General features: G+C 44.3%; 1 protein-coding gene across 1 annotated transcript; it reads left to right on the forward strand.

Moving 5' to 3' along the window:
- The first annotated feature begins 15,979 nt into the window (after nt 1-15,979).
- LOC123364536 (C-C chemokine receptor type 8-like) lies at nt 15,980-19,433 on the forward strand. The gene is made up of 2 exons (XM_045006750.1): nt 15,980-16,110; nt 17,969-19,433. The coding sequence occupies exon 2, from the start codon at nt 17,978-17,980 to the stop codon at nt 19,022-19,024; it is 1,047 nt and encodes a 348-aa protein (XP_044862685.1). The 5' UTR covers nt 15,980-16,110; nt 17,969-17,977; the 3' UTR covers nt 19,025-19,433.
- Nucleotides 19,434-20,134: the final 701 nt, after the last annotated feature.

The following is a 20,134-nucleotide window of genomic DNA, read 5'->3' on the forward strand; positions in this document are numbered from 1 at the left end:
CAGTACTATGTGTAGTCAGTAGTTATCATTATTATATCAAAATACCCTACAGAAATTTAAAATGTACAAAAAACAACGGCTAATTTTTTCATTATTTGATTTAACTGTAGTATCTTGGATATGAGTGCACTATAATTATACAAAAACTGATTAGATTAAACTTTTTGGGGCTTTTTTGCAGAATGTGGAGGTGGTTTGGGAGAAGGAAGTAGGTGTGGTTAGAACTAGTCCTAGTCTTGGCCCATCTCTGGTTACAATATTGTGATAATCTTTCCTTTTACTGACAAAAGATTCCCAAATTATCTTTCTTTATACTGGTTTCAAACACTTAAAAGTGCATTCCAGTCTCTGCAAATTGGCCTCCCAACCTGAACCACCATCACTGCTACTCAATTACCAAAATTCACCATCTTCATTCTCAGCAGGGCTTGTCTCGGTACAAAGAATTTTCCTGGGTCTGAGATGAAATAAGATAAAAACAAGAAGCACAGCATTGGGAAGTAGGAAATCCATTTCCAACAACCAAGCACAAAAAACACTGTCACAAAATTAAAAAGATGCTGTTTACCTTATGCTAGTCAATAGTGTCTGAGACATACCCAGAAGGGCCTTTTGTCTCCAAAACTTGGACAAAAGTTTCAGGTTCAACTGGTTCCCAAATCTCTTGGTATCACCAAAGACAGTTTGCTCTATCCAAGATACATAGACATGTTGCTACCAGTCTCATCTGTAAAGGCTAGTCTTGAGTGCAGGTGCCAACCAGGAAGACTCTCCCCGGATCTAGTGATTTTAGACATTTAACCTAATTTACAAGCAGTGGAGGTGTGAAACCATGATGGGTATTGAAATTGATGTAAAGTTTCAGCAAAAAGTCAGAGAGTGAATAGAAATTCTGTGTTTCGTTTACAAAATGTATTGCCTCTTCAGTAGCAAAAGGTCGTGCTTTGTTCTGTGACACCTACCTGAAATTTCAGAGACCTCAAATTTAGCATGATACTCTCGGTACATAGGAAAACTTGACTCAATCTGGAAATGATAGGAAAATAATAACTACTAAACATTCTTTCTGAAGTCATTTTAGTTTTGTTTCCATCAACCCAGTTTGCTTTCAAAACCTCTCATCAGACCTGCTATTTTTCAGAACAGATTCAGGCTTATCTCTAATTTTAATCACACTTTCCAAGTCTTTCTACAGCCCCCAGCATTTGTCTGACTTCTCTGTCTAGGCTGTAAACTCTCTGGGGCTTGTGCATGCACAGCCCCTAGCTCAGTGGAGCCCCATCTTGATTGGAAAAAAATACCAAATACCTTTACATGAGCCGTGTACACATTTAAAATCACCACCTTTCTCCTAAGTATAAGATATAAGGAGGCACTTACATTGAAGCTGAATCTCTAAACAGGAAGTTGCAGGATAGTTGTGCTCATTTTGCAGTTTTTATGGGGTTTTTTTAGCCATTCTTTTTCACTTACTACATTTTCAGGAAACACATTTTCTACCAGTTCTTTCAGGAAATGTGCAAGATAGAAAAAGTGTTGAAAAACTTCACAGTAAACTCAGTCTGGGTGGCCAACGGTGAGTCACGGCAGAAGCGTGGCGATCGCACAAGTTCATATCAGAAAGGAAACTGTCACGCTACCAATCGTGAAATTAGGTTTGGAAATATTTGACTGTTCAGAAAACAGCAAAAAAACCTCCATAAGGCTTTTCAGCTGAGGATCTCTGAGTACTTTACTAACCTTCAGGGCCAACATTTTCAGAAGCCTTCAGTAATTTTGCAAGCCTTCATTTTTTTGGAGGGGGTGGGGGAGGGTTGGCCGCTTGAGACTCCTAGGGCCTTATTTTCAGAGCTGTCAAAGACTCACAGCTACCATTGGCAATCCAAATAGAAATTAGGCCTTAGATGTCACAAGTTGGGCACAAAACCATGGTGACACAAAATGACTGATTGCATCTGAAAACTTGGCTCCAATATTATTAATGACCTGATGTGGTGAGGTGTTGATAGCTCTCCATTCTTGTTGACTGCAGTAGAAGTTGAGGACCCTCTGCACCTGGCCGGAAGTCCTAGGTGTCATGACATACCTGAGATACTCTAGGAGTATAAGCAACAAAGAGTCCTGTGGCACCTTATAGACTAACAGACGTATTGGAACATGAACTTTCGTGGGTGAATACCCACTTCATCAGATGCTTGGTGTATAGATCTCCATTTTACAGGCTGGGAAACTGAACCTCAAAAAGACTTTGATCCTGCAAGGTCCTAAGCACCTTTAAGGCAGAGCCTTGTATTGGCAGAGTGCAGAACCACATTAGCCAAGTTTGAGCCCTGGGAGGAATTCTCCCTGGTTTCTAGAGTGTAGGACACTTGAAAGGTTGGACTCTGATAAGGAAAAATTGAGACCTTTTGTGGAAAGATGAAGATTCAAATTTTCTTTTTTTTCCCTATTCAACAGTCCAGAATGACTGGGAACCTAGAAGTGAATTGCATCATGGCTGGGAAATGATGTGTGATACCTGCTGTCAAACTGTTTGCTTGATGTGAAAATCTGATTGGGTGTACTGGAGGGGAGGTTTCCTCCAGATAAGCCCATCTACAGTTTGCCTTGCCAGTGGAACTGAATTGAATGGCTAAATGCGTGGGGCAATCAGTAGGTTTTTAGGAGACCCAAAATATGTTTGAGTTGATCATGGTCCTGCAGAAGCAATGCCCCAGCATGCATCTTTTATTTCCTTTGCTTGTTTGCTTCTATTAATCTTGTGAGGTTGCAAGACACTTCTGGCTGACCATTTAATGATGCTTACTCAGGCAGAGGGGCAATGGCACTCAGTTCTTTGGTGGCACCTATGAAGGGACCAGTTCATTATTGCACTACAACCTGTGTAGTCATTAACATGTGTACAGAGTGGGTGCAATATGCAAGCAGTCTGATTTGTTGGTGTTTGAACTCACTCTGCATTCATTTTGCTTTGGCACCAATGATTATAGAAGGTGCAGGACAACAGTGATTCAAGAGCAAAGGGTCTCAGGATGAGAAAATGATGATCTTTGAGTAGGGCAGAATGGAGAACAGTGCCATCTCCTCAAAGATCCCTGTGTCAGTATGTACATGAATGCTGTGTGCCTTATGTTCCAGAATATGTATGGTCATGTAGTATGAAGAAAGAATTTCAGCTCATGCTTATATTATGAATGAGTAACCATATAGGAAGTTTTGCAGTATATTAGTATCTGGTAAGTTTCTCGTGAGGTTCTGTGGATCTAAGACAATGGGTAAAGCCACTGATGTCAACACATGTAGAATCCCCATATTGTTTGTTTTGTCTGCAGTGAAAAGCTGTATGTAAAGCAACATGGGGTGATCCTAACATTAAGAACCCTATCAACTGCTTGTTTGGAATGTGCATTTGAGAAATACCTGGAGCACAAACACAAAAGTTGTATCACTTGAATTATACTGGTGTAGTTAGAATGGTACAGTCCTTTAGTGTGGATGCAGTTATAGAAATCTAACTTATTCCGGTGAGGGAAGGGGAATAAAGCACCTTTATACTGATAGAACTGCATCCACACTAGAGGTTGTACTGATGTAACTATTTCTTTTGAAAAATCACAGCCCTAACTTAAATAGTTAAATCAGTACAAACACTGTGTGTAGACCATTGCAGCTGAGGAAGCTAATTCATTGCACTGTTAGCTGTAGATAGGCAATGGATCCCCAAAATGCAGAGTCTACATTAGCTTTCCTCATCCAGCACTGTGACTACATCACTGCCCCACTTTGAATCCCTTCACTCACAGTCTCCAACACGTCTAGTTTAAATTTCTTGTCTTCACTTTCCACGCCCTCCATAGCAGATAGACTAGTCTCTTATAATGGCACCCTGGCTCCTCAGCTCCAGCTTCAATCCACATTTGTCCATCTCTCTTAAATCTATCTGCCTGTCTTCTGTCACAGTGCTGCCTATGCCTAGAAGGCCCTCCAATTTCTGGGCCACCAAACCATTCCCCTCTCCTCGCACAAATCACCATCACTCTTCAAATCACTCTTCAGACATGATTACATAAATATAAATTTGAAACCTTTTCATTCACACCGTGACCTGAGTCATACACATGGGGCTGATAAAGCACAGTTCTTTGGCGCACACTGCAATTCTCAACCCCGGACTCCAAACTGCAGGGAAGTGTAGACATAGCCTAAGAACAGAGCATAAACTCTCAGGGCCCATTTGAACTGTAAAGCACCCATAGGGTTCTGTAAAAGTGAAAGTGCCTCACTTTGAGTAACAAGCTGTCATAAATGCAATGCCTAGCAATGATAAAAGAGAATCGTCTTTCTTGGGTGAAACTGGCATGAAACTCAGTTGGTGGAGCTGCCTTTGGAAACCAGTGGAAGGGGGACAGCAGATCAAACATTTCTGCTGCTTTCTAGTTGATTGGTGCAGTGGCAAGCTGGTTCAGGGACTATTTAGTCTTTTATGGGTAAATTTCATGTAAGGAAAATTGTCTAATTTTCTAACTGCCTGGGGATGTTCTATGGTCCCAAAGTGAGAGGTGTCTTAGAAATACCAATCCTAGATAGCTATATTAAGTGCTTCTAAAGTAATAATGCTTGAGGATAGAGACATGCTTCAAAGTATCTGCTGTCATGACCACAATTTCCTTTCTGTCTCAAAACAAATCTACTCTAGATCACTGTGTAGGAATGTGACGAAGTTGGGGATTTTTTAGTGGTTTACATGAATAGTGTGTGCTCAGTTTTCCTGTGTGCTGCATGTTTAACAAGGTGGTGGGAGAGGGTTTGTTGTTGCAGAGGACCAGGTGTGACCTCGCCTGGCAGCTGGGACCCCTGGACAATGGCCTGGAGAGGAGGAACCCTAACAACTGGTGACGTGGAGACTAAGAGGCCCACCCCAGCTTGGCAGTCAGCCAGTTCTGGCCAGTGGGAGCACAAAAGGCTGAGGAGACAGGACCCCAGTGACCTGAACAACCACTTCCAGCCAGAGAGGAACAAAGGACTGAAGAGAGAGGGCCCCAGCGACCTGTTTACATGGGACAGAAGACAAAGGATGGGGGAGGAGCTGTTGGGGCCGGTGATATTGGATGCCCAGCTGGAAAGCGCAGGGTCTCTGGACTGGAGAGAGAGAGCAGGCAGAGCCTACCTGGATGCAGGGGAAACTTAGATGTACTGTGCTGAGGGAGGCCAGGTCTGAGGGCCCTGAGAGTTTCTTATGCTGTGTTCAGATGTTCAATAAACCCTCCTGTTTTACTCTGGTTGAGAGTCACTCCGGTCTAGAGAACAGGGTTTCATTATTCCCTCTGGGAGTGGAGGCCCCGGGGGTCCAGAGCGAGTGGACTCCCTGAGGGGGCCCACGGCAAGAGACAGGCGAGCTAAGGCTCAGAGAAGTGTGGTTCCAGGAGACGAAGGGGCTTAGCGCCAGAGAGAGAGTGGACCCCTGAGAAGGGCTGTCACACTGAAGGGGGTTCTGTTGTGTATTTGGTTTTCATGGTTTTTGTTGCTATGGCAACTGAGTTAGATTATTATGGGTTAGCTCAGCCGGTTTCAACCAGCTGGGTGAGCTCTCTGTATATCTGTAAATAAAATGGAGGTTTTGGTTAGCTGCCTGCTCTCTGGCCTCAAGTGATTGCTTCCTACACTGGCTGCCCCAAGGATATAACACTGGCGACGAGGGTGGGATTCGGTGCTGCTCCAGTAACAGAAGGAAGTAGAAGTTAAGGTAAAGAACAAACAAACAAAAAAAGCTGCTTGTTTGCACTGACTGTGAAAGTGAAACTAAAAATCATGGCTACTCTGACCAGGCCCCTGGAGCCTTTTGATGAGAATACAGAGCAGTGGCATGTGTATACTGAGCGTTTTGAGCTTTTTGGTATTGCAAATGACATTACAGAAGCGAAGAAGGTGCCAATATTCTTAACTGTTGTAGGGGCTAAAACCTACTCTCTGCTACGCAGCTTACTACACCCTGTTAAGCCTGAGACTAAATCTTACAGTGACATTGTGGAAATCCTGGGGTCTCATTTCTCCCCAAAACCACTGGTAATTGCTGAAAGATATAGGTTCCACAAAAGAGACCAAAAGGAAGATGAAACAGTTGTACAATTTGTAGCCATTTTAAAAAAGCTAGCAGAACACTGTGAATTTAAAGAGATGTTAAATGATGCCCTGCGTGACAGGTTAGTGTGTGGCCTCTGCAGTGAAGCTATACGGAAGCGCCTACTGACAGAGGCTCAGCTTACATTACAGAAGGCTGTTGATATTGCTGTCTCCATGGAACTGGCTACAAGGGAGGCACAATACATCGGTGCATCCCCTAGGGTGCAAAAAGTGTCACAAGAACTGACCCACAAAACGGTGCAGAGTCAAGAATGTTACCGCTGTGGTAAGCTGGGTCACCAGGCATCAGAATGCTGGTGTAAGGACCTGGTGTGTCGACACTGTGGCAAAAAGGGACACATTGAGTATGCCTGTAAACAAAAGAAAAAGAGGCCTGTGGTCTGGCCGACAAAAAGAGGAACCTTGCATACCCTAGAGCAGACCCAGGATGATCAAGGTGACACCTCCTCACAAGAGGAAGTGCCACTGCATGTTTTGTCTTTGGCAGCGGGCTCACATGAATACTGGGTAACCCCTTTATTGGAGGGCAAACCTATACGCATGGAACTAGACACCGGTGCAGCTGTCTCACTGGTTCCTGAGACTGTGTATAAGGAAAAGCTACAGCATCTTCCGCTTAAGGCAACAAAAACTGTTCTGAAGACGTATACAGGTGAAGCTGTGCCCATGTTGGGCACTATTGATGTTAAGGTGGAGCTCAATGGACAGGCGGCTAAATTGCCACTGTTTGTGGTGAGAGGTGACTACCCAGCCTTAATGGGTAGGTCTTGGCTTGGGAAGATTCAACTGAACTGGGCAGAAGTGCACCGGATGACTAAAGAAGAAACCAGTCTAACCCCTATTCTAAGGAAACATGCTGCTGTTTTTGGAGATGATTTGGGAAGTATGAAGGGAATCACTGTGACATTGAACATTAAACCTGACAGTCCACCAAAATATCTGAAAGCCCGAACTGTGCCATATGCCATCAGGCCAAAAGTTGAAGCAGACCTGGAGCGCCTGGTCACCAATGGAGTCCTAATACCAGTTACCCATAGCTCATGGGCCACTCCTATCGTTCCAATCGTGAAGAAAGATGGCTCTCTCCGGATTTGCGGTGATTTTAAAGTCACTGTCAACCCAGTGTTGTGTGCAGAGCAATACCCGCTTCCCCGCATCGATGACCTCTTCGCAGGCCTGGCTGGGGGACAAAAGTTCAGTAAGATTGATCTGAGTCAAGCATATTTACAGATGCACGTCGATGAAAAGTCCCAAGAGCTGTTGACTATTGTGACTCATAAGGGGCTTTATCGATACTGTCGCCTACCCTTCGGAATAACATCTGCTCCCGCCCTGTTCCAGAGGGCTATGGACCAGATCTTGTGTGGCTTGTCAGGAGTTCAGTGCTATCTGGATGATATCCTGGTCACTGGAAGAAATGAAGAGGATCACTTAAAGAATTTAGAGGCTACCCTACAAAGACTGGAAGAGTATGGCCTACGAGTTCGCAAAGACAAGTGTGAATTCTTCAAGCCCTCTGTTGAATATTTGGGACACATCATTGATTCTGCAGGTCTTCATAAGGCCCCTGCAAAAGTTAAAGCTATTGTGGAGGCTCCCCCACCTCGAAATGTAAGCCAGCTGCGCTCGTTTCTAGGACTCCTGAACTATTATGGAAAGTTCATCTCACAGTTAGCCACACTGCTAAAACCACTTCATGAGCTCCTTGAGCAGAACAAGGCCTGGAAGTGGACTGAAGCCTGTGATGTTGCGTTTAACAAAGCTAAGGATGCATTGCTAAATTCTGAAGTTCTAACGCACTTTGATCCATCCTTACCACTGCAATTGGCCTGCGATGCCTCCCCTTATGGAGTGGGAGCAGTCGTGTCACATATTATGCCTTCAGGAGAAGAGAGACCTATTGCTTTTGCTTCACGCACTCTAAGCAAAGCAGAAACTAACTACGCCCAAATCGAACGTGAGGCATTAGGAATTGTTTTTGGAATTCGGAAGTTTCATCAGTACCTGTTTGGGCGAAAATTTACTCTTCTCACAGACCATCGACCTCTGACATCAATTTTTGGACCCTACACAGGCATTCCCCCATTAGCTGCTAGTTGTATGCAACGTTGGGCATTGTTACTTTCAGCACACACATATGAAATCAAATATCGGAAATCCACTCTGCACGGCAATGCAGATGGCCTCTCAAGGTTGCCTTTGCCGGTCAAACACCAAGATAGTGCCCCAAAGGAAATCTTCTACTTTGAACAGGTAGAGAATACACCCATCACTGCTACTCAGATAAAGAAGGCAACTCGCGTTGACCCAGTATTGTCCCACGTTATGGACCTGGTGATGCATGGAAAATCTCGACAAACCTCTCCGGTCTCATCCAACCTTGTTCCCTACATGTCCAAGCGGACGGAGTTATCGGTCCAATCTGGTTGTTTGTTGTGGGGGAGACGTGTCATTATTCCACCACCACTGAGATCACAGATGTTAGAACAGCTACATTCCGGTCACTGTGGAATAGTGCGCATGAAGGAAATTGCACGAAGCTATTTTTGGTGGCCTGGACTGGACAGCGCTATTGAAGAGAAGGCAAAAGCTTGTATGTCATGTCAGGGTGTAAGGAATGCACCCCAGTGGGCACCCCTACACCCATGGGACTGGCCTGAAAACCCGTGGCAACGTATTCACGTTGACTTTGCTGGCCCCCTTGAAGGAAGCATGTTCTTGGTGGCAATAGATGCCCATTCTAAATGGCCAGAAGTCTCTATAATGCAGTCCACTTCTGCAGAGAGTACTATCCAAAAACTACGAGGACTCTTTAGTCGTTTTGGTCTGCCAGAACAACTTGTGAGCGACAACGGACCGCAGTTCGTTTCTCAGGAGTTTCAAAATTTTATGAAGGCAAATGGGATACACCACATCACGTCAGCACCATATCATCCATCCACCAACGGATTAGCTGAAAGATTTGTGCAGACAATGAAAAACGCTTTGAAATCAGCAAGGGGACAACACTCCATTCAAAAGCGTCTGGATACCTTTTTACTTTCCTACAGAAACACACCTCATGCTACGACCCACGCATCTCCGGCCTTTCTAATGATGGGACGACAGCTGCGCACTTGCTTTGATCTGCTGAAACCTTCTGAACCCCGACAAATTGTGCAACATCAGCAGCAATATCAAGTCATCAGACGGGCACCCAGAGCAAAAGACCGAACCTTTAGCCCGGGACAGCCAGTTTTGGCTCGGAATTATACTTCCAGAGCTAAATGGGTTCCGGACACAGTCATCACTCAAACAGGACCTGTTTCCTACACAGTCCGGACTGCAGAGAATCTTACCTGGCGGCGACATGTAGATCAGCTGTTGCCAGGTCATGCCAGTCCTCAGGACCCATCTGCAGTTGAGGGGTCTGACTTCACCTCTTCTGGTGAGGGACCGAATCACGAGTCACCTGTTTCTGACTGTTCTCCTCCATTACTGCCGGCGGCTGAGATACCCCTTTGCCCAGCACGAGCTGATACCACCTCCTCACCTGTTCGTGCTGCGGACCCTGAGCCCCTAGTGCTTTCGGGTGCAATAACACCAGAAGTTCGCCGTAATCCACCTAGAGACAGAAGGCCTCCTCATCGGCTGGATCTTTAGCTAGGGCGAACCCACGGTTATGGGGCAAAATAATCCCCAGGGTTTAGCCGGGAATGGAGGCAGTCTACCCTCCTTCTCTAGTCTAGTGTGTGTTTTATTTAGGGGATGTTCTTATTAGGGGGGGAGGAATATGTTGTGTATTTGGTTGTCATGGTTTTTGTTGCTATGGCAACTGAGTTAGATTATTATGGGTTAGCTCAGCCGGTTTCAACCAGCTGGGTGAGCTCTCTGTATATCTGTAAATAAAATGGAGGTTTTGGTTAGCTGCCTGCTCTCTGGCCTCAAGTGATTGCTTCCTACACCGGCTGCCCCAAGGATATAACAGGTTCCTCCCAGGGACCATACAGGGCCAAGAGTGGGCACGACCTGTGAGTCTGCGACAAGGAAAAAGGGGTTTAAATGTCTTTCTAAAAAACCAAAACTTTTGACAGTAACTGTTCTCATTTTGGTGGTCAGCAATGTAGTTTTTGGCACAGTCCCACGTGACATTCTGATAAGTAAGCTGCAGAAATGTGGGCTTGATGGAACTACCATTAAGTGCATACATGATTGGTTAAACAACCACAAAGAATAACTATTAATGGAATGATGTCAGATTGGAGGGAGGTCTCAAGTGGGGTTCACAGGGGTCTGTTCTGGGTCCAGTGTTGTTTTATATCTTTATTAATGACCTGGATGTAGGACTAGAGAGCATACTGATCAAATTTGCTGATGACACAAAGCTAGAGGCGGAGAGGCAGGGCCGGCTCCAGGCACCAGCATCCCAAGCAGGTGCTTGGGGCGGCAATCTGCAAGGGGCGGCAGTCCCTGTGTTTTTGCCCCCAAGCAGCTGCTGCCGAATTGCCGCTGGACGGCGGGGGCAGTCCGTGTGCCCATAGGGCAGCTCATGCGTTTCCACAACGGAGGCAATTTGGCACGCTGCCTGGGGCGGCAATCTGCAAGGGGCGGCAGTCCCTGTGCTTTTGCCCCCAAGCAACACGTGAATCGCCGCAGCAGACGGCGGGGACAGTCCGTGTGCTGTTAGGGCGGCACGCGCGTTTCTGTGGTGGCGGCAGTTCGGCGGCAGCTTCTATATTCAGCTGTCCATGGTGGTGCAGCTTCAGTCTTCCAGCTGAAGACAGAACCTGCCGCCGAATTGCTGCAGCCGCGGAAACACGCGTGCCGCCCTAACAGCACACGGACTGCCCCCGCACTGCTTGGGGCGGAAAAAACAGTAGAGCCAGCCCTGTGGGGGGGGGGGGGTTGCCAACACTTTGGAGGATAGAACTAAAATTCAGAGGGTTCTTGATAAATTGGAGAACTGGGCTACAGACAACAAAATGAAATTCAACAAAGACATGTACAGTGCTACATTTAGGGAAGAAAAACTAAAAGCACAAATACAGAATGGGGGATAACTGGCTTGGCAGCAGCACGGTTGAGAAAGATCTGGGAGTTGTGGTGGATTCATAACCTCAGTGTGAGTCAGCAACACGATGCTGTTGCAAAAAAAACAAATGCAATTTTCGGTTGCATTAACAGAGGCATAGCATGCAAGTCACGGGAGGTGACACAGCACTGGTTATGCCTCAGCTGGAGTACTGTGTCGAGTTTTGGTCACCATGTAAGGATAAGGCCTTTGTCTGCAGCCATATTGTAAGGCCTAGAGCCTAAGGCCTTCATCCTCAGCCAGATTAAAAGAGCAGCCAAGCAGCAGCCATTAGCTGAGAAGCAGGAAGTCACATCTTCACAGTCCATCTAAATTACATTACAACAATGTAATATCAGGCCATTAAGAATTAGACCCTGGCCTAATGGTACCCACTAGCATCAGATAAAGAAACAGATCTTAAGATGGTTAAAGAAAACTTAGTTTGATAGCATCCCGTCTGTCAGGAAATCACTTACCTATAGTTGTGGTTGTGAAATCCTCATTTCTTTATTGTTTTGTCATTATGGTCCCCACTTCCCTATTGTTTATCTGTATGGTCTTTGTCTGGTTCTTTCATTGTTTCTGTCTGTTACATAATTAATTTTGCTAGGTGTAAATTAATTAAGGTGGTGGGATAGGACTGGTTAGAAAATTTTGTTACACTATGTGAGGATTGGTTAGTAAAATTTTAGTGTAATGATTGGTTAAGGTACAGCTAAAAAAGAACTCAAATCTCACTATGTAAACTGGGGTCCAAAAGGAAGTTCTTTGGGTACCAACTCCAGGACACAGCCCCAAAGATCAGAGTTGCCAGACCTCAACATTCTGCCAATGACACCGTGCAGAAACTGGAGTCCCCTAGATGACCTGATCCTGACTTGCCATCAAGAAAAGTTCATCTGTCTTATTGGGAGTGGTGAGCACTGCATGTGTAGCGTGTGCAGTCTGTTTTTGGTGATTGTTAATAAATAGAGGTTATGTAGTATATTACTGTGTAAGGCTCTTTCACTGGTAAAAGACATGGTAAGCCCGCAAAAAATTAAGCCCTGAGTCCACAGGGAAAGGGTATGTGCTCTGAGTTCACAAGGAAGGGTATTTGCCTGGAGCCCACGGAGGAGTAGAGCCCAGAGCCCATGGAGGGGTAAAGTTAGGTGCTTTTCGCCTGGAGCCCTAGGAACTGGAAAAGGGTGGGGTTGCCTAAATTAAGAGGGTTACACCTTGAGCCCTAGGAACTGGGTAAAGGTGGGTGCCCTTGAGCGTGTGAGTAACAGAGAATTTTGTGCAGGTAACAACCAATGTATAGAAAGGATCTAGAGGCGAGCAACAAAGATGATCAAAGGGATGGAATGCAAGCCATATGAGAAAAGGGTGAAGGAACTGGGTATGTTTAGTTTGGAAAAGAGCAGATTAAAGGGGGACATGAACGCGGTCTTCAAATACATGAAAGGCTGCCACACAAAAAAAGGAGAAAAGTTGTTCTTTCTTGCCACAGAGGGCAGGACAAGGGGCAATGGGTTCTAAGTACAGCAGGTTTAGATTAAATCTCAGGGGAAACTTCCTAACTGTAAGAACAGTAGGACTGCCTAGGGAGGTTGTGGAAGCTCCTTCTCTGGAGGTTTTCAAAAGGAGGCTGGATAGCCATCTGTCTTGGATGGTTTAGACACAACAAATCCTGCATCTTGGCAGGGGGTAGACTAGATGACCCCTGTGGTCCCTTCTAACCCTATGGTTCTATACGTGGTTCTACGTGGGTGCCATTAAAATTCTACGGCATTTCAGAATCTCAGCAGCTATAAATGGGTGTAAGGTTAGATCGTCAGCTTGTGTAAATGGGTGAAATTGCAGTGATTTCAATGAGCTAAAGTGATTTACAGCAGCTGAGGCTCTGCCCCCTCACATGTACTACCATGAAAAATTTACTTTGGTTGTAGCACTTGCAGTATTCCTTATGATTAAAATGGGAATATGACAAATACCATAACATCTACAGCTCCTGCAGTGTGTAAATGAATGTCAAGATTTTAACGGAGCCCACTATGGAAACAAGGCAAACCAGGAGGCTTGTCCATCAGTGAAAGTTAGGGTGTTTCCATTCAGTCACAAATGTCTCTTCTGAAGCAGCAAAGCCTGGTGTTTGGTTGGTCCATGTGATCCACTTCTCTTCTGCAATTTACAGACATGTTGCCGTGAACACAAAGTGAAGCATACCACCTGGATCCAAATTTAACCCAAAGCTGCCAATACTGAGTTTATTCTGTGGGGATGAAAGAGGATGGAGAAAACAGAGCTGTGTATCTCTGTGGCTCCTTGGTTTGCTTTGTTATAAACAAGTTTTTCCTCCACAAGGAAAGCACAATGAGCTTGATAACGTGCTAGTATCTGGGGATGTTTTTCTAGATGGGTGATTAAACTCAACCAGCATTAAGGGGTAAGGCTACACTATCGGCAGTGCCACCAAAAGAAGCACAGCGAGAGCATTTCAGATTCATTTTTGGCAAACAGGCTTTTGGCCTCCCCCTCCACCCGTGACCGTTCATTGACCTGCCTATTTTTACTCCCTCTTCTTACTGGTTTGTGGATTAACACATTTTTCTCCACTTTCAGTCTGAATAGAAACAGCACGATCAACCAGCAGCATCATTCCTCTCTCCTGTTCCCCCAGCGTATTCTCTCCCTGGGTGACTTTGATCTGCTCCTACAGTTTTAAATACCGCCTTTTACCAATGATTAATCTACCTGTCTACTAGAGGTAAACGACTGACTTTGTTGGTTCACTGGCCATTTTGAAAAATAAAAAACCCTTCCTGGTTGAATGAAGTGTATTGTTAAATCTGAAATGAAATGTTTCATCTGTTTAAAGTGTTAGGTTTTGGGGGAGTGGGGGTCTTAAAATTGAAGGAAATTTCAAAATGAAAAATTGTTTTGAATTAAAATATTGGTTTTAAAAGTGTCAAAGTGAAAATTTTAGACTTTCTGGATTTTTTTTTTACCATGAACTATTTGGGGAAACCAGCATGAATTCACAAACCTTTCTGGCATTGCCAAATCTGTATTATTATTTTTTTTGCCTAAAAATGTTTCAACCAAAAATGTCACCCAGCTCTACTTTCTAACCTAACATGTACCTGTGTCTAATCTCACAGCTCCATCTGACTCTCTCCCCTCATAAACTCTAACTTTCCAACCCTGAATGTATCGTTCTCCTCTCCTCTCTCCACTCTTCCTCCCAGATCCCAGCATCACATAGTCTGCCATCTTTAATTCTTCCACCCCGCCTCACTACGTCACTGATACGTTGGCCGCCGTGGGGAATGAAGCGGTCTCTGCTCGCAGCTGGAGCCCAGGCCTGTGCTCAGGCTGGGTGGGAAACAAAAGTCAATTGGCCTCAGCCCTGGATCGGGGGAAGCAACAAAGAATCTGAGGCTCAGGCCTGTGTGCAGGCTGAGCGGCAAATAAACAGTCAATTAGCGAGGCCCTGGATCAAGGCAGGACAGCAAAGAGTCTGAGGCTCAGGCTTCCAGCCTGAGGAAGGGGAGACTTCCACCCCTGGGTTGGGATTGCAGGAGGGAAGCAGGCCCACCCACTCCACTGCGTCCTGGCCCAGGGCCCTAGCAATGACAAAGTGCTTTGTCACTGGGTCAGTGGGGATCCACGCCACAACACACTGACTCACCCTCTGTCAGTGTTGCAGCCATACAGGGGTCTGCTACCCCTGGGCCACTTCCACACTCCTCTTCTTGGTGTACCTGTTGCTGTTAGGAGGGGTGAAGGTTGATGGTGGCTTCCGGGACCAGGAGCAAGTCTTTGGGGATCTGGTCCGTCGGTGGTCTGGGCCAGTCGTCCTCTCCCTCGGGGGTCAGGTCCGACAGCAGTCTGGGTGGTCCGGACCAGTTGTCTGCTTCCTCCAGATCTTAATCAGCTGGTGGCCCCGGTGGAGGTCCTGCTCTGGAGCTTTCTGGGCCGCCTTTTATACTTCCTGCCCCTCCCACCCACTTCCTGGGGGAGGGGCAACTAGGCCCTGGTCCCACCCACCAGGGCTCAGTGCAGGGGCCCTCCCACTCCAGGTCCTCAGGAGGCCACCCTACTTCATTACACAGCACTATATAAAACTATCATAATTTGAAGCCAATCCTGGTTCTGCTTGGGCAAGTATTTTGTCCCAAACCACATGGACTGCATGCAGCAAAATGTACTCAAACAAATAAGTAAATCTCTCAACTTTAAATAAAACTGAGTTTTCAAAAGTGGTTGAAGAGATGTGTAGGTGTGTGTGATTTTGTATCTCATTGAAACAAGTTTGTACATCACTAATAGACAGGTGCGTAAAAACAGTTCTTGGCTAGATCTAGCATGTTGGCTGATATCAGTTACAAGATAGAAACTAAATATATTTTTTGGAAATTACATGCCAGGTCTTCAACTGCTCTAAATTGGTGTAATTCCATTGACTTCAACAGAGCTACACCAATTTACACCTGCAGTACATTGGCACTATTTGTCCCTGGCATAGGTTTTAAGGGGTCTTAGTTTTTATTATGGAGGTGGCCAGAGCAGTTTGTTTTTTGCTAAAGGCAAAGAGAGTCAATTGTGCAACCCTTGCACACACTGGAGAGCACCTGCTCACATGCGTAGACCTATTCGCTTCAGAGAGTGTGAAGTTGATACCTTCTCGCAGAAACTATTTATAAACCCTTTCATGTTCATCTTTTCCTGTTTACGCATCTATCTTATACTATCTCTTGAACTAGCAGTTTTGCCTCCATGCTTATTCTGTAGCTGTTGGGAGTCTATACATCACAAACGCTCATCATTCTCCACCACCAAGGGAAAAGACCATTTGGACACATCTGTGACCAAGGGAGGAAGACGACACAGTAGAAGAGATACCAAACAAAGTCCTGCCTCCTTAGTCAAAGGTAAAATCCATCTATATTAAATATACTGTCATCTTAACTGTAACTAACTAACTATAGTTGACAACGGGGAGACACACCTTGAGAGATACTTGTCTCTAGGTAATCTAAAAAGCGATGCTTTTTCTACTTGATTGTTAGGCCAACTGAGGTGGCGAAGGGAGAAGAGATTCTCTATGGAAAACAGTGAATTTTGGAAGTCATAAAGATGAGAAGAGGGTATCAGCAGCATAACAATAGTTTAAACTTCAGAGATGCTGAGCACCTGCATCTCCTACTCATTTTAGTAAAATTGGTCTTGGATTATATGGGTGTAAATGAGATCAGAATCAGATGAATTATATTTATATATTATTTCACATCATATTTATTCTACATAAGTCTATTGCTTTATAAATATTAAACATAATTATAGAATGATACGTTAATTATGTTGGAATTATAGCAGAGACTTAGGTTAGATGGCATAAATGCGTTGGTCCTCTGTCATTCCTTATTATTTTTTGGAAAGAGATTCTCTGTACATAACATGCTGATTGACTGTTATGGGACACCACATGAAAGGTTTAGGATTTGGATGAGGAATGATGGCATCAGAGGGACTAGATAGTAAATTACAGTCCTGATTTCCTATCCCCTTCCTCCTGACCTGGCACAAAGGGGACTCTCCCTTACCAGATCTTCCCATTTTGGTGCAACCCCATTCCAATGGTGAAAAAGCTTGTGCAGAGGTAGAGGGAATTTGCCAGGTTAACAGGGACAAACCCCACTTCCCCAACAGGACAGTGTAGGTTTCTGTGAGAAAATCCTCATGGAGATCTGCTTCCTCTGAGTCCCCTCCCGAATATTCACCCCCACCCCCCCAAAAAAAGTGGATGATCTATGTCAAAAATAATAATGATGCCTAGCTCTTCTTATCCACGTATTTCAAAGATCTGGATGAACCTTCAAGCAACAAAGAATCTGTTTTTCAAAATTATGGCAAGAAAAATGCAAATGTTTTACGAATTAGAAAAAAAATTCTTACTAAATTGATTGCTTTTCATAGTTTTTCCTGACGTGTCAGGTCCTCCTTAAAGGGAAGGTGTACAGCACATTCTGCAAATCTGACCCCTTTAAGTTGTCACAAGTTGAAGTATCCAAAAACTGATCACCCAAAAATTACTAGTTACTTTTGAAAATCCTGACAATAATATTGTTAAATTGTACTCACTGGAATGCGTCACACATTATGGAGAGAGAAACCACCAAAATTGGTTTTGATTTTCAAAACTAAAAAACTGAGCTAAGACAAAAAACTGCAGATCACCTTGGGTAAAAATTGTTAGGTAGAGATATAATGCCAACAGGTGGTTTGTCCAATCAAAAGTCTGACTTTTATGAGGCTATATATCTTCTCAGTAAAATGCTCTTCATTATAATACATGGAGACCTGGATTCTGCTATGCTTAGGGCTGGCTTCCACACAATGTTTGTACCGGTATAACTATGTCAGTTAGAGGTGCATTTTTTTAAAAATCAATAGAGTTATTCTGATCTAACCCCTAGGGCGGTTGTTGCAGCGATATTAGTATAAAGGTGCATATTCTACTGATATAGCTTGTTTTCCTTTTTGTACCAGAGTAAGCTGTACCAGCATAACTGCATTAATACTGAGGGCAGGGGAAGTTTGCACTGCTTTATCTAACCAGTTTAGTTAAAATGGTATAATTGTGTTTCAACAAGCCTTTACACTGATCAGGACCTTATTCCTCAAGCAGACACATTGATTTCATTCAGCTTGAGTAACAATGGCAAAATGCGGTCTTCTGCAACCCTTCTATACCCATAATCAATTAATTATCTCTTTTTTTGTGCACAGGTCTTAAAGATGACTCTTACAAGCCCTTTTCCAAATGCCACAGAATATAACTATGTGTATGAGGAAGATACCTCTCCTTGCAGTGAAGGCAATGGTTTCAGAAGGTTTAAATCACTGTTTCTTCCAATAGTTTACTGTCTGGTGTTTGTCTTCTGCCTGGTGGGAAATGCCTTGGTCATATGTGTACTTTTGACCAGGAAGAAAGTCACCACCATGACCGATGTGTGCTTGCTCAACCTTGCAATCTCTGACCTGCTCTTTGTTGTCCCCCTCCCATTTCAAGCTCACTATGCTTCAGAAGAATGGATTTTCGGAAATGCAGCGTGTAAAATGATGGCTGGCATTTATTACATAGGCTTTTACAGTAGCATTTTCTTTATAACCTTCATGAGCATAGACAGGTACATAGCAATCGTTCATGCTGTCTATGCGATGAGAGTTCGGACAGCCACCTGTGGCAAAATTATAAGCCTACTCCTGTGGATGACGGCTGGTTTGGCTGCCATACCAAATATGGTGTTTAACCAAAAAGTGAAAATTGAACAGTCTCTCGAGTGTGTCCCCAAATATCCTCCAGGCCAAGAGACCTGGCGATTTTTCACTCAGTTTGAAGTCAACATCTTGGGCCTTTTGATCCCACTCAGCATCCTCATTTACTGCTACTCCCACATCCTAAAAAATCTGCAGAGCTGCAAAAACCGGAACAAGATCAAAGCCATCAAGCTGATTTTCATCATCGTGGTCATCTTTTTCCTTTTCTGGGCTCCCTTCAACATTGTGCTTTTTCTAGACTCTCTGCAGAACTTGCACATCATCAATGACTGCAAGACAAGCCAAAGGCTTATGCTGGCCCTGCAGCTGACCGAATCAATCTCCTTCATCCACTGCTGCCTGAATCCAGTGATCTATGCTTTTGCTGGCGAGATGTTTAAAGCTCACCTTAAAAAAATATTCCAAACCTGCATCCGTCGCATTTCTAGTAGCAATTCAGCCAATCATTCTCACTCCTTCCCCACTCAAGTATTAGGCTATTCTGATAGTGACAGAGTTCTGTAAGCTTTCTCACTCCCTCCCCGGGCATACATTCTAACTGCATTCATTTAAATACAGCGATTGCCCTATAAAACGTACTAGCATTGACTTAGCCCAGTGTGCTATCTCCACGGTTTATTTTTTAGGGATAGAGGAAAGTTGGTCCTGGATTTTGACTTCCACTCCTTCAAAAATTGCAGCAATTCCTCCAAACACATGGTGTGAAAAAAATCCATCTACCCACATGCAGAGATCCTATCTAGAAACCCATACGTGAGCAGAACATGCCATCACCAACATGGTCTGACACCTTTGTGGATAATGGAAGCCTGCAGTGAATGAAGAGGACATAGAATTGCAGGACTCTTAATGTAAATATTTCCATAACAGTATGCATTGCATATGCTCAGTGCCCCTTCTTCCTCATAGTATTTTTCCGGTTTAAATGTGTATTTTTCTTGAATAAAGCAAAAATGGCATCTTTGTATAACTGACTTCCTGACAGTTTCCATAGTTTAAAAATCTGTGGGAGGTTTATGTAGACAAGCATTAAAACACAAACTGGGCTGGAGGGAGGGGACATCTATTGAGTTCTGACTTAATTTTAAATGTGTGCGATGGCTTCTTTTAAAGTTTCCTAGCAAAAGAATCCCTCCTGATTGGCTGCTTTCTTTCTTGATGATAATTATTCAGAGTAGTCATTGTGTACTAATTTTCAGAGACTACAGTTAACCAAATACATATCTATTTTATTGCTATTTAGCTTAGAAGTCAAATGAATCATTGTACATTTCACTGGCTGGCTGTGCACACAAATCACCTACCGTTTTTCAATATATGGCTTGACTCACCATTCAGTTACTCCAGTTTGACACAGATGTAACTCTTAGTTTCAATGCCATTATGACTGCATAACACTGAAGTAAGCTAGGTGTGAAATCACATTCTTGTATGGAAACCTCTGAGGGCAGAATTTTTTCTTATGTTAGTTTGGTGCATAACCTTTCTAAAATGTAGAGTGCTCTGCTGCCCTGTGCTATTGGCCCAATCCAATACTCACTGAAGTCAGGGGGAGTCTTCCCCATGACTTTGATGGGCACTGGATTAGACCTTATGACTCCTGTATGTCCCCCC

This window comes from Mauremys mutica, chromosome 2 (genome assembly GCF_020497125.1).
Source record: "Mauremys mutica isolate MM-2020 ecotype Southern chromosome 2, ASM2049712v1, whole genome shotgun sequence".
Taxonomy (NCBI): Eukaryota; Metazoa; Chordata; order Testudines; family Geoemydidae; genus Mauremys; species Mauremys mutica.